This window comes from Sitophilus oryzae, unplaced genomic scaffold, assembly GCF_002938485.1.
Source record: "Sitophilus oryzae breed Bouriz unplaced genomic scaffold, Soryzae_2.0 scaffold_815_pilon_pilon, whole genome shotgun sequence".
Classification (NCBI taxonomy): Eukaryota; Metazoa; Arthropoda; class Insecta; order Coleoptera; family Curculionidae; genus Sitophilus; species Sitophilus oryzae.
The window spans coordinates 1926613-1939180 of NW_022147434.1; the positions used below are offsets into that span (position 1 = coordinate 1926613).

The 12568-nt window shown below is 31.2% G+C and overlaps 1 protein-coding gene across 1 annotated transcript in view; it reads left to right on the forward strand.

Annotated features, from left to right (window-relative positions):
• LOC115889577 (hydrocephalus-inducing protein-like) overlaps positions 1–12568 on the forward strand; it is a 220623-nt gene that overhangs the window by 157808 nt on the left and 50247 nt on the right. The window contains exons 38-43 of the mRNA XM_030909629.1: positions 131–275; positions 2008–2308; positions 3749–3985; positions 4043–4346; positions 7444–7595; positions 8849–9175. Coding sequence (XP_030765489.1) covers positions 131–275; positions 2008–2308; positions 3749–3985; positions 4043–4346; positions 7444–7595; positions 8849–9175 — 1466 coding nt within the window. The remainder of the gene's footprint in view (positions 1–130; positions 276–2007; positions 2309–3748; positions 3986–4042; positions 4347–7443; positions 7596–8848; positions 9176–12568) is intronic.

Sequence of the window (12568 nt, forward strand, 5' to 3'; positions counted from 1 at the left end):
ATACAGAAGAAGCAAAATACTATTAGAAGCCGGATTATGAATCTTTTACTGTATAATATAACACTATTGGATTGTAGTTCGATTTAAAATAAATGAAAATGTAAAAATAATAAATAATTTTTTTTTCTAGATAAAAGCGATAAAAAGAAAACCAAAGAGAAAAGTACGAAGACAACAACAAATACTGGCAAAGTAGTGACGAATAAGAAAAACAAAGCGGAAAAAATTAAGTCAAAAACGAGCAAATCGACGAATAAATCGAAGAGTAGTTCACAGTAATATAATTTTAATAGAATAATTTTAGATTTGCTTTTAAATTTAAACAACGACTTGGCTAAATATACCGTATGATCGAGAAAAACGCCCAGTTGTCTTGAAAATGACTATCGATAACATTCCTCACATAATTTTACATACAAAATGATAGCGATCTTCATTTCCACTGTTTTATTTTCGATCGTATAGTATTTTGACCTATAAACATAATTTTATATAACTATAAAGTCTGTAGGTGTCTTCTTCATTTTCAGCTTGTATTTCACTACTCCTAGACATAGGCCTTCTCCAAATATTCCTATTTCTGTCTTGTAATTTTTGTTCATTCTTTTCCCGCATATTCTTCACATCATCGATCCGCCTCTTTTGTAGTCATGCTATACTTCTTTTAAAGTACTTTTAGACGGTCAGTTCAGTTTTTCGTTCAGTTTTAGTTCAGGTGTCCGTTATCGTATATCTAAACACAAAAAAAATATTGATTTGCCAAAAGTTTTTGTATCAGTTATATGTTAAACTGATGTCTAAACAAACCTGCTAGTTTTTAAATACGGATCTGAATTTTTCATTTCCGGTTTTGACAGAATTCAGTCTCCTGAGTACAACGATATGCCACACTTGCCATTTTTTTTGAGGGTACTTTGACAACAACAAAACTATTTAATTATTATTTAAAGTAATTTCAAGTCCGACTCTGGATTTTTAAATTATTTAACCTGATTTTATTCATCGCAACAATATTGATGAGCGCTAATTAACATTGAATAAGGAAAATCGAGCCAATTGAAAGATTCAAATATATAATATCCAGGTCAGCAATTTTAAGATATTATTTTTAACTTTTGTTATTGTAAATTTGAAATTCTCAGTGTACAATTTAATAATATGCATTATATTAATAGTAAACGATAGAAGTTATTATAAATATATCACTCAAGATGTTCGAAAGGGTATCCACCATCCCTATTGCACGCATTTATTTTTTGTTCAATTTTATGTATAGCCCTTTCAACAGATCTTTTTATACTTCCGAATGCATTTTGTACTCGTTGTAGTAAATGTTGAGATGTATTAATTTCACTTTTACAAATGACGCCAAGGCATGCCGCCGAACTTTGGCGATAAGTCCAGGAATCTCGCTGGCCATTTTACTGCTCCGCCATTTCCAATCCATCTTCCAATGAAATGATTTGATTTTTATATTATATTATATTAATAATTTTTATTTTTTATTATTTTATTGTCTTTGATTTTCCGTATTCAATATTTTACCCCACGTCATTATTAAGTTTTAAAGCTCATCAATATTGTAAGGATGAATAGATTAAATATTTAAAAAAAACAGAGCCGGACTTGAAATTAGTTTAATTAGAAAAAATAGAAGTTTAATTAAAAAAAATATTAAGTGTGGCATATCCTTAGGGCATATCATTGTACTCAGGAGACCGAACTGTTTCAACACCTGAAATAAAAAATACAGGTCCGTATTTTAAAAATTTAAGTTGGTATCTCACAAACTATCAGCTAATTTCAATATCTAAAAAACTCATCAGATAGCCCTGATAAAGTGGCTATGAGATTGTGTAAACCCAGCAATCTTTCAATTTTTTGAAACTTTTATGATAGCATGTTGGCGAACATCCTAAAGCGCAACTTTACCCCAATTTAACCATGTTCGTATCTGTTACGGTTATACGGAATTTGTAGCACCCTGTAAAGTCATTAATATTTTAGAGAGAAAATGGTGAAACTAACTAAACTCGAAGTAAATAACTTCTCGATCATTCCATCCAGCGGTATCGTTCCGCCCAACAAAACGTTTGAAATGTCGGTGGATTTCAATCCTACCGAACTTGCGTTCTACAAGGAGGAGGTGCTACTCAATATAACTGAACTGGACGATGCAGAAAAGAAGAAAATTATCAAATTAGAAGGAACTGGGTGCGAACCGAAAATAAACCTGTCAGACTTTGAAAATATATTTGCCGAACAATACAACATTCGTCATATAGACGACTTTGTAGAACCAAAAAATGTAAGATAACAAGGTTTTTTTTACTTAAATTATTTAAAAATATACATACTGCTGAAATTGGGTTTATAGGTTAAGGAAAGTCGACATATTCGATCTGTCTAAATCAACTGATTGGATATCAAATAGGGAGTTCAGAAATAATTATTTCCGTTTGTTATACAATCGTTCAAATTATTGTTTATTTTAAATTCAAACCTATGTATATTATTTAAGATGTCGAAACAAAAATAATTTTGATTGAATTTTAGCTTTCAATATGAAGAATTTATGATTTAACCAATGTTTATTCAAGATCATATTTTTGTCAATTTTACACATGTTTTATTTTTATCTCGAAAACTATTAGAGATTGGTATAGGTTAGTAAAATTGAGACATGGAAGTAGTTTCGAAAAATATAATAATATACCGGGTGTTCCATTTAAAATAACAAAGATGTTACCACTTTTATTATGAAGCGGCAACACTGTAGTGCTGAAAATAATTTAGACAGATGAAGCAGGTGCCTTTATGCAAAAATCCAAAGTTTCAAAAAAATCCTGTCACCGGTTCCCCATATAAACGTCTAACGTGCCATGGCCGTGAATCACCCTGTATAGTAAATACCTAGTCACTTAGCAAAACATTGATCTTTATAATAATCTTGCTTTGATTAGACAAATGACTAATTTTGCCTAAATTTGCTTTATGCCTACGCTATACAGGGTGTTTCAAAAAACATGTGCCATCTCTCGTTGGGAGATTTCTCACGTAAAAATAAGATTTATTTTTCATATCAACATAGGTCCGATTCTGGTTTGTTTCGTAGCTACAGGGTGTTAAAATCTTAATATTTTTTCAATTTTTTATAATTTTCTTCCAAGTACTTTTAGCGTTTCGAATGAAATTTTGGATGTAAAAGTTACTATAAATACGACATATTTTAGAGCTAAAAAAGTGTCGATATATTCACCAGGGACGTGGATATGGGTAATCACTGTAATATTTTTCTAAAAAAAGCATGTACGCCACTGACTTTTTTTTTCTCTTGTCAGCGAAATAATGAAAGCAGTTTAATATCGATTAAAATTTGTCTCTTGATATTTTGTCGATTTCGGCCTCCTTGATGAGATAAAAGCAATTTTATAATAGCAACCTGTTAAAAAATTTAATATCGTTAACTTGCGAAAGTTTTAAACAAGAACTCATTGATTCCTTATCAAAAAATATAAAAAAAAGTTCTTATAAACATGGGTATGGAAATGCATAGTTTAGAGTTACAGGATGTTAAAACTATTTAAAATTAGGTTTTTTGTAATTTGTAATTATCTTAAATATCATTATTTTTTATTTGAAATTGCTGTAGGGACTAATAGTAATAAAAACTAATAGAAATAATATTTAATAATAAATCTGATAAGTAAAAATTGCTGTATCTAATCTAATTTTTGTTACATTCCAGGTAGAAAATTACTGCGTATTTTCATCTTCAGAAGTAGCACTATATTTCAAGCTCGTGTGCGTAAATACGACAAAAACCATTCGTATTTACTTTAAAAACATAGGATTTGTCAGAGCTAATTTGATGGCGAAATTAGACGATGACGAAAACATTTTTTCAATTTCTCCCGCAAGTAAAAAAGTCGAACCTTACAATTCTTGTTCGTTCGAGATCAAGTTCCACCCACTTACGCTAAAAGTAAAATTTTTGCCTACAACCAATATTTCAAGAATTATAATTTATTTTTAATTTTAGAAAATAACGCGCCATTTAGAGCTTTCTTGTAATTCCTCTTCAGATAATAAACTTACGGTGCTCTTAATCGGTGAACCAGCTCTGCCTCAGATAGTTATGTTAAGTCCTGTAACAGAGAAAAATTGTGCAGAACTAAATTATGATCCCACATGTGTGGGGTATACGCAAACTAGAGAGATTAAACTTAAAAATGTTAGCAAAATCCAATGTAAAGTTATTGTTGAAATTGGAAACGATGAAAACTGTTTTGTTATAGCACCTGAGGAAGATACTGTGCAGAAGTTAAATCTAAAAGAGGAGGAAGGTGAGTTTGAAGTTGTACCATTGAACACAAAGACTAAGGAAAGAGTATATTGATATAAAAGTGGGAATTCTAGTTCCTTGGAAGGGAACACAAATGCACAATTGCACAATTTTTGACTTGCTCCTTAGTATTATTATTATTCAATGAATATTTCATACCGTTACAATAATTTGTTTTCGAGATTCCTGTAGTACGCATTTTTTATAGGACACGGTGTATACAGGGTTGTTCGCCACATACGACACGGAGTATTGTCACAAATTACCTATAACAGATGCGAAAGAACACCGAATTACGCGTTCAGGTTTCTGTGACCTTCAGAAAGACTTCATAGACAATCCGCATCAATGTATAGTTTGGGTTATTATTTGTTTGGGTGAAAATAATCTGCACCAATATGTTATCGAGACATACAAAAAGATCCACAGACTTCGAGACATACGAAAAATCAAGTCCATTTAGCGTGTGTCGCAATTTTCACAACTTAAAAAATTAGTTTTTTATAGCTATAGCAACTGCAGCGACTATGAAAAAAGCTGTGTGATTTTCATAGAAAATAAGGGCACCTGTAATTCATTTGAGAATGTAAATCGCTAAAAGAGGTATCAAATCTCTTGGATTTCTATTAATATTAAATAAATTTTATTAAAAATTGAACTAAAATTGTTAGTATCATTAAAAACAATTCAAATTCAATAATTGTATCAGTCAAATTCCCTCATTTAAGGTAAATATTAAAGTAAATATAAATACAGCTCATTCTAAGCTCTACTTATCTTTAAGAAAAATGTAAATCATTGTTGCAATTGGGCCTTAATGCCATTTCAAATGAACAATAGTATTAATAATGTACATTATAATAATAATAAATTTTATATCATAGTGTGTATTAAAACTACTAAAACACTTTTAAATTGGTATCATATTAACAACTTTTGTTTTTTAATCCAAAAAAAAGTTACCAATTTTCTCAATCAAAATATTTGTGGTCCTGAAAAGGACCTTCGTTTTCCCATGTTCGTCAAGGTAGGTAATCGGTAAAAAAACAGGATAATGAAATTTAAAAAATTACAAAAATTGTTCAAAAGTGCCTCCCTCTTGCATTAAACCAAACGATCATAAAATCCCCTCCTCACATTGGATAACATATCAGGGGTGACAGTGTCAAAGGCATTAAATATTTTCTGCCTTAACTGCTCCAAGTTTTGAATTTCTTCATGGCCGTAAATTTTAGATTTTATGTACCCCCATAAAAAGAAATCATTCACCGAGAAGTCAGGTGAAATTAAACGTCAGTCTAAACAAAACTGTCATTTTTGAAAACTTGTCAAAATTTGGACACACTCTAAATGGACTTGATTTTCCTATATCTCGAAGTCTGTGGACTTTTCTGTATAATCTCACAGTAATTTAATAGATTGATCGTCATATTATATCAGCTCGTAGGAGATTAGGAAAAAAAAAGATATTTATAGTATAAAAAATTAATTTATTTAACAAAATTTAATTAAAGATGTGACAAAATAGTTACATTTCTATTGGTTCTATCGGACTTTTTTCGACTATATAAATCTTTATTTTTGTAAACTTTAATGCATAAAATATTTTCAATCTAATAAATAATTTAATGATGTAAATAAGAGGAAATTTCTCACATGGGTGGTCAAATTCTATAGTTTTCATTATATCAAACAACCTCTGAATGTTTTCTTCAGTGCAAAACTCATCAAAATTTAATATAAATAATTTTTCCAGCCTGTAAATAAAATGAACAAATTTTTCCACTTTCATGATCAAAGGCTTTTAAATGGGTAAATAATTTCGAGTTATCCAAAGATTCGGATTCTTTTGCAAATTTTAGACAAATATCACATTGATGTATTTGAAGACCCTTTTTAATGATGTAGTCAAACATAATTAAAGGCATTTTGAGTTGAAAACATTTCTCAGAGGCTGTTTGATATAATGAAAACTATAAAATTTGACCACCCATGTGAGAAATTTCCTCTTATTTACATCATTAAATGATTCATTAGATTGAAAATATTTGATGTATTAAAGTTTACAAATAAAGATTCATATAGTCGAAAAAAGTCCGATAGAACCAATAGAAAGGTAACTATTTTGTCACATTTTTAATTAAATTTTGTTAAATAAATTAATTTTTTATACTATAAATATCTTTTTTTTCCTTATAAATAAACACATTTGCATCCCATTTTAAATAAGATATACAAATTACCAAAACTTAGAAATAACAGTTCAAAAGTTCAACAAAAATCCTACACGCCTTTTTACAAAGAAACATATAACCACGCACTATGTCATTCCAGCAAGCGAATACGACACAGCATAGGTTTCCGGACCAAACGACTGGTGTATTTACACCACCACAAATTACCTATAACAGATGCGAAAGAAAGCGACTGCATCGGAAACCGCTCGGCAAACCCGACACGCCTATTGAGTGGTGTAAATACATCAAGAGATACAAGAGATATGTAAAAATGGTATAATACAATTTGATAGACAATTAAATTGTGCATCTGATTCTCATAAAATATACAGAGTGTTCCATTTAAATTAAACAAGTTATTGCCGTTTAAAGCTAGTAATTATTTAAAATAAATTTTTAGACACTCTGTATGAGGTTAGTATATTTTTTTTTATTATTGCAACACAATAACTGATGAATAAATAAACTTCAGTAAATATTTAGTATTAAAAACTTTGATACCCTTGAAGAAATGAGGCCTTAAAATTTTTACTGCAATTTCACAAAATTGAAAATATTTCAAAAACGGTTAGGTTTAAGTGTACTAAACCTTAGTCAAATTTACCTTTATTTTAATCGTAGAAACTAAAAATGTAATAATATACAGGGTGTTCCATTTAAAATAATACAACTTTGATATTTTTTATTTATTTGGGACACGCTGTATCTTGTAAAAATATTTTTAAATTGTAGCCCTAATACACCTTCAACGAACCCAAAACTTACAATTTGTAAAAATCTAATCGTTTAGCTACAATACTCCGTGTCGTATGTGGTGAACAACCCTGTATATTTACAATATTTAATAATTTATAATTTCAGGTGAAAATATTTTAATACCAAATTTAACAGTAAATTTGATGCCGGATGAAATCGCAGAATTTCAGATTATTTTTACACCTTTAACAGTTATGCAGACTGTACAAAAAATTTTACAAGTTCAGATAGTTAACAATCCATATGAACTTAATCAGGTAAATATTATTATTACAGTATTACAATACAGGATGATCCAGGGTTCCGAAAAAGCTTCATACAGGTTTACGGAACACTGCTTCACCCTGTATAAGCCAAAAATCTGTCAAGCTAAAGAATAAACGATTTCGAAAGATGACATCCAAATATTACCCAAAAAGAAATAATTTTATTCTAGAACTAGCTCTGGAACTAAAACGATAGATAACTGTCATTGTCATAACCGGATGCGTCTTAAAAGTGGCTCACCCCCCTATAACTTTTTTATTTTTTCAGATAAAAAAACGAGATTTGGTATGTTAGTATATGACATAAATTAGGATTGATTGTCGTATTCAATTGTTTTTGGTCACTTCCTATTTCACCGGAAATGACTACAACTTTTGATTTTTAAATAGCACCCTCGGTATTTTTTTACTTTATTCGATAGAAAATGACATTCTGAAAAATAGATTTGATTGTCTAATGTTTTTAGTGTCTTAGTGTAGGTTTACATGCATCCGTAATGCGTCGCTCGTCGTTGATTTTGTGCAATTTTATTGGTTTATTTAAAAAATGACAGCTCATACTTAAATATGACTGGAGGGACGGAACGACGGAGGACGCATTACGGATACATATAAACTCACCTTTATCCTGGCCGGCGCGGCACGGCGGTAAAAGATGCCTAAAGATGCCTTTTCCTGGCCAGTTAGAAAATACTCAAAAAAGACTTAAATTCGCTAAAAATATCGTCATACATAAAACAAATATTTAATACTTTACTATCAGAATATAAACGAAAATAAAATAAGAAAGTCTTAGTCCTGACCCGGATTCGAACTCTGAATCATCGGTTCGTGGTCGGAAACTCTACGCAATGTGCTATGGAGACATGTTCGATTTATATTCAATACTAGAATTTAAAGGACTAATAAAAATATAGGATCTTCTTTAATGCGCAGTAGAGAACGCAACGTTTACCCAAAGGTTTACCGGCAACCAGACGGGCATGCTCTTCTAGAGAGCATAGTAAAAGATATATCAAAGAGCCAGACGTCTTAAAATACTTGTTTTCCCGACGTTGCTAGCTCTCGTACTATTAGGTTTGTACTTAAACGAAATTCCTAAGGTTTTTATTCTAGCAGCTACAGATGCCCGACGCATATTTGATGACACTAAAGTCAAATGTCATCAAACTATATTGTTTTTTGAACGAGTTACCTCTAATTAAGCTAATCTGAGCTTCATCCGCTGTAACATTTTGTTTTAGATACTTCTCACAGCATCCAGTTATGATTCCGACGTTGTTATCGATAATCTGAAAGCGCTACAGTTAAAATCTGAAGCCATTGCGTCCAATTCGTCTTTGCTGACCAGAAATCCAATCGGATACGATTTAAACTTGGGCTACCGGGAAATCAATAGACCCAGTAAAACGTCCTTTGTTATCAGGAATAAATCCCAAACCAAGATTTACAAATTTAGATTCTATAATTCTACCCTGACCTTTATTCCTGAGGTGGGACACTTGAAACCGCTGGCATGGAAAGAAGTGTTGGTTGTTTTTAAAACGACGCGTCCGTTGATCAAATTGAAGGTACTCAATTATTCTCCTTTTTGCTTTTCAGATAATTACTAATATCTTTTATTCTAAATGTATATCCTAATAAATATAATAATAGCTCCCGTATATAGCGTTTAACGTCTTGGGAGTAGCAAGGTACAGCTTGCCATACTAGAGCCGTTCGGTATACAAGGGAAGTAGTGTGGCTAGCATTACGCTTCAACCGCCTATTATTACCTCAGGATAGTGAATCCCAAGTACTCATTTAAGGCTGAGTCGACCTAGGTACCCAAACTATTTTTATTTTATTAAAGTAGTCGGCTGATGAAATGCCGGCTGATGGGATTCGAACCACAACCTTTGAATTGGCAGACGAGAGCTGTACCTCTATGCCACCGTAGCGTAATGCACCACGTATAGCGTAATGCATAACGAAAATCAATCGTATGTTTTACAGAGTATGTCGTTCAGGAGTAGAGGTGCAAAGATGCGGCTTTCATGTTACTATGTTACTTTTTTAAAAGACTAAAGGATTCCGTGCTACACATATATATTTGATATAATTTAAACTTTTAGTTACGTAATCGAGGGCGCGATTTTTAAATTCATTGTTGCCAACCCTGGACATATTCGGAGCCGGGCTGACTAACTGGAATTTAAATTTCGCGCTGGAACAAATTGCCACATTTATTTATTTATTTCCTGACATTGTCATTCGTTTTGACACTTTAGTTTTGTATTATGAGTTTTTGGTTTAAATAAACAGTGTTGTGAGACGTTGAGTTTAAAAATGTTTACTAGCAGACCTTGCAGTCGAACATTGTTTATAGAACCTCTTTTAGTGTGAATGGCCGTAAATGGCGGTAGTAATGACTCTATGTCCCTTAAGTGCTGTTGAGAAGGTGAGTTTTGTTGATGTAAATAATAACTATATATTTATAATTAATTTATTTTTATTTCCCAAAATATTTTGATTAAAAGAAAATATGTAAAAGTGGACAACGCTGTGCCGGTCAAGCTTAATTACGTGACTAAAAAAATTACATGATAAAAAATTACCTGACAAAAATATTAAAAAGTTAAATAATGCAGTTTCTTACCTTATATATGAAAATAAGTATAGAGTATGTAATATTTTTGAAAAGCTAATAATAAGACAAATGAAATAAATAAATAATATAGAGGATATAGGATATCAAACACATACATGATGACAGCTCCCAGTGAAAAACTATTATAGTTACGCCAACACTGTATTCTACGAAAAAAAAAACTCTATGGGATACAAGGGGATACGATACGAAGGGGATCGAAAAATACAACAATTTAAAATTCGCCTTGTATTTCAAGAACTAAAAAGGTCAGAACAAGACTGTGTAGCATCTTTAGTTTCACAAAAAAAGTAGCAAAGTGATGCGAAAAATCGCATCTTTGTATCTCTACTCATAAACGAGAAACACCACAAAACACAGCAAAATGGGACACCTTACACCAAGAAAAAAAACTAACTATGTAACTAGATTATTTTTGATAAGTTATCAGCCTTTTTATACGTTACATTGCCTTTTTGATAAGTTATCAGACAAGTAAGCTACGAGAGGTGTTAGTAATGTGAAAACCGTATCTTTGTTCCTCTACACATAAATGAGAAACCCCGTAAAACACACGAAAATGGGACACCCTGTACACAGTATTATATGGAAATCTGATATATGTTAAATCCGCCGTATCGGGTAACAGTTTTGCTTGCGCCTTTCTTAAGGCGAGCCTAAAGGTGTTCTTCTTAAGGTTGATTCTCACTATACCTTCCGTATCAGCTACCTTTTGTTTCCCTTCCGTTCACATAAAATATTATATCATGTAAATGAATAGGACAATGCATATTATCCGTTCCGTTTCCCTTCCGTTTCATATCCTTTCCTTCCATACATTTTTTTTGGCAGACGGACTGAAGCGTATCGGAAACAGCATTGCCAAGTTCTTACATTTGTACCAGCTCTGTTAACAATTTGCTGATATTCATTTATTCTTTCACCTCTTAATTAAATCTATTACCTTTTTCAAAAGATACACATTTTTAAAATAAAACTTTCGTAATGATATAAGTTGTACAATAAAAAGTATGGAACTGATACGAAACGGACGCTTACATATCGTCAATACGATAAAAAATACGGAACGGATATGGAATGGATATGGAATGAAAACGGATAGTATAGTGAGAATCAACCTTTAAGGTTGATTCTCACTATACCTTTCATATCAGCTCCCTTCCGTTTCCCTTCCGTTTACATAAAATATTATATCATGTAAATGAGTAGGACAATGCACACTATCCGTTCCGTTTCCCTTCCGTTCCATATCCTATACTTCCATACATTTTTTTTTGACGGACGGACTGAAGCGTATCGGAGACAGCGTTGTCAATTTCTTACATTTGTACCAGCTCTGTTAAAATTTTACTGATATATATATATATATATATATATATATATATATATATATATATATATATATATATATATATATATATATATATATATATATATATATATATATATATATATATATATATATATATATATATATATATATATATATATATATATATATATTTATTATTTCGTCTCTTAATCAAATCGATTACCTTTTTCAAAAGATATTAATTCTTAAAATTCGTCAATACAATAAAAATACGGAACGGATATGGAATGGATATCGAATGGAAACGGAAGTAGGTACAGTGAGAATCAAACTTTAAGAAGAACGAAGTTATTTTAGGCCAGTAAGCGAGGGTTTTATAGGGTCCGAATACTGAACACCTGCACCGATTAGCGTGAAATTTTAACAGTGATTCTAGATATATGTAAGAAATAAAAGTTACATAGTAGCGATATGTGCTTTCACCCTGGGGGTGTGTACCACCCCTTCTCGGGGGTGAAAAATAAATCACCCATTTTAATTACAAAAATCCATAAAGCAATGAATTCTAAGCAAAAAATGTTCTATAACATTTCTTCAGAAAATTAATATATTCCTAGTTATTTAGGATTGAAAATGTTGATTTTTCATCTAAAATTCATATATGCAATGCAGTTTTTAGATGAAAAATCAACATTTTCAATCCTAAATAACTCGGAAAATATTAATTTTTTGAAAAAATCTTATAGAACATTTTTTGCTTAGAATTCATCGCATTATTGATTTTTGCAATTAAAATGTGTGATTTATTTTTCACCCCCGAGAAGGGCTGGCACTCAACCCTAGGGTGCAAGCACACATCGCTACTATGTAACTTTTCAGGGGCGGATACAGGAATTTATTTTAGGGGGGGCTCAAAATAAAAAGTAATGTAGAATATGCTTTTTAGGGTGCCATTTTTAACCAAAAAGCCTAATATTTAACACAATTCACAGATTTTAGGGG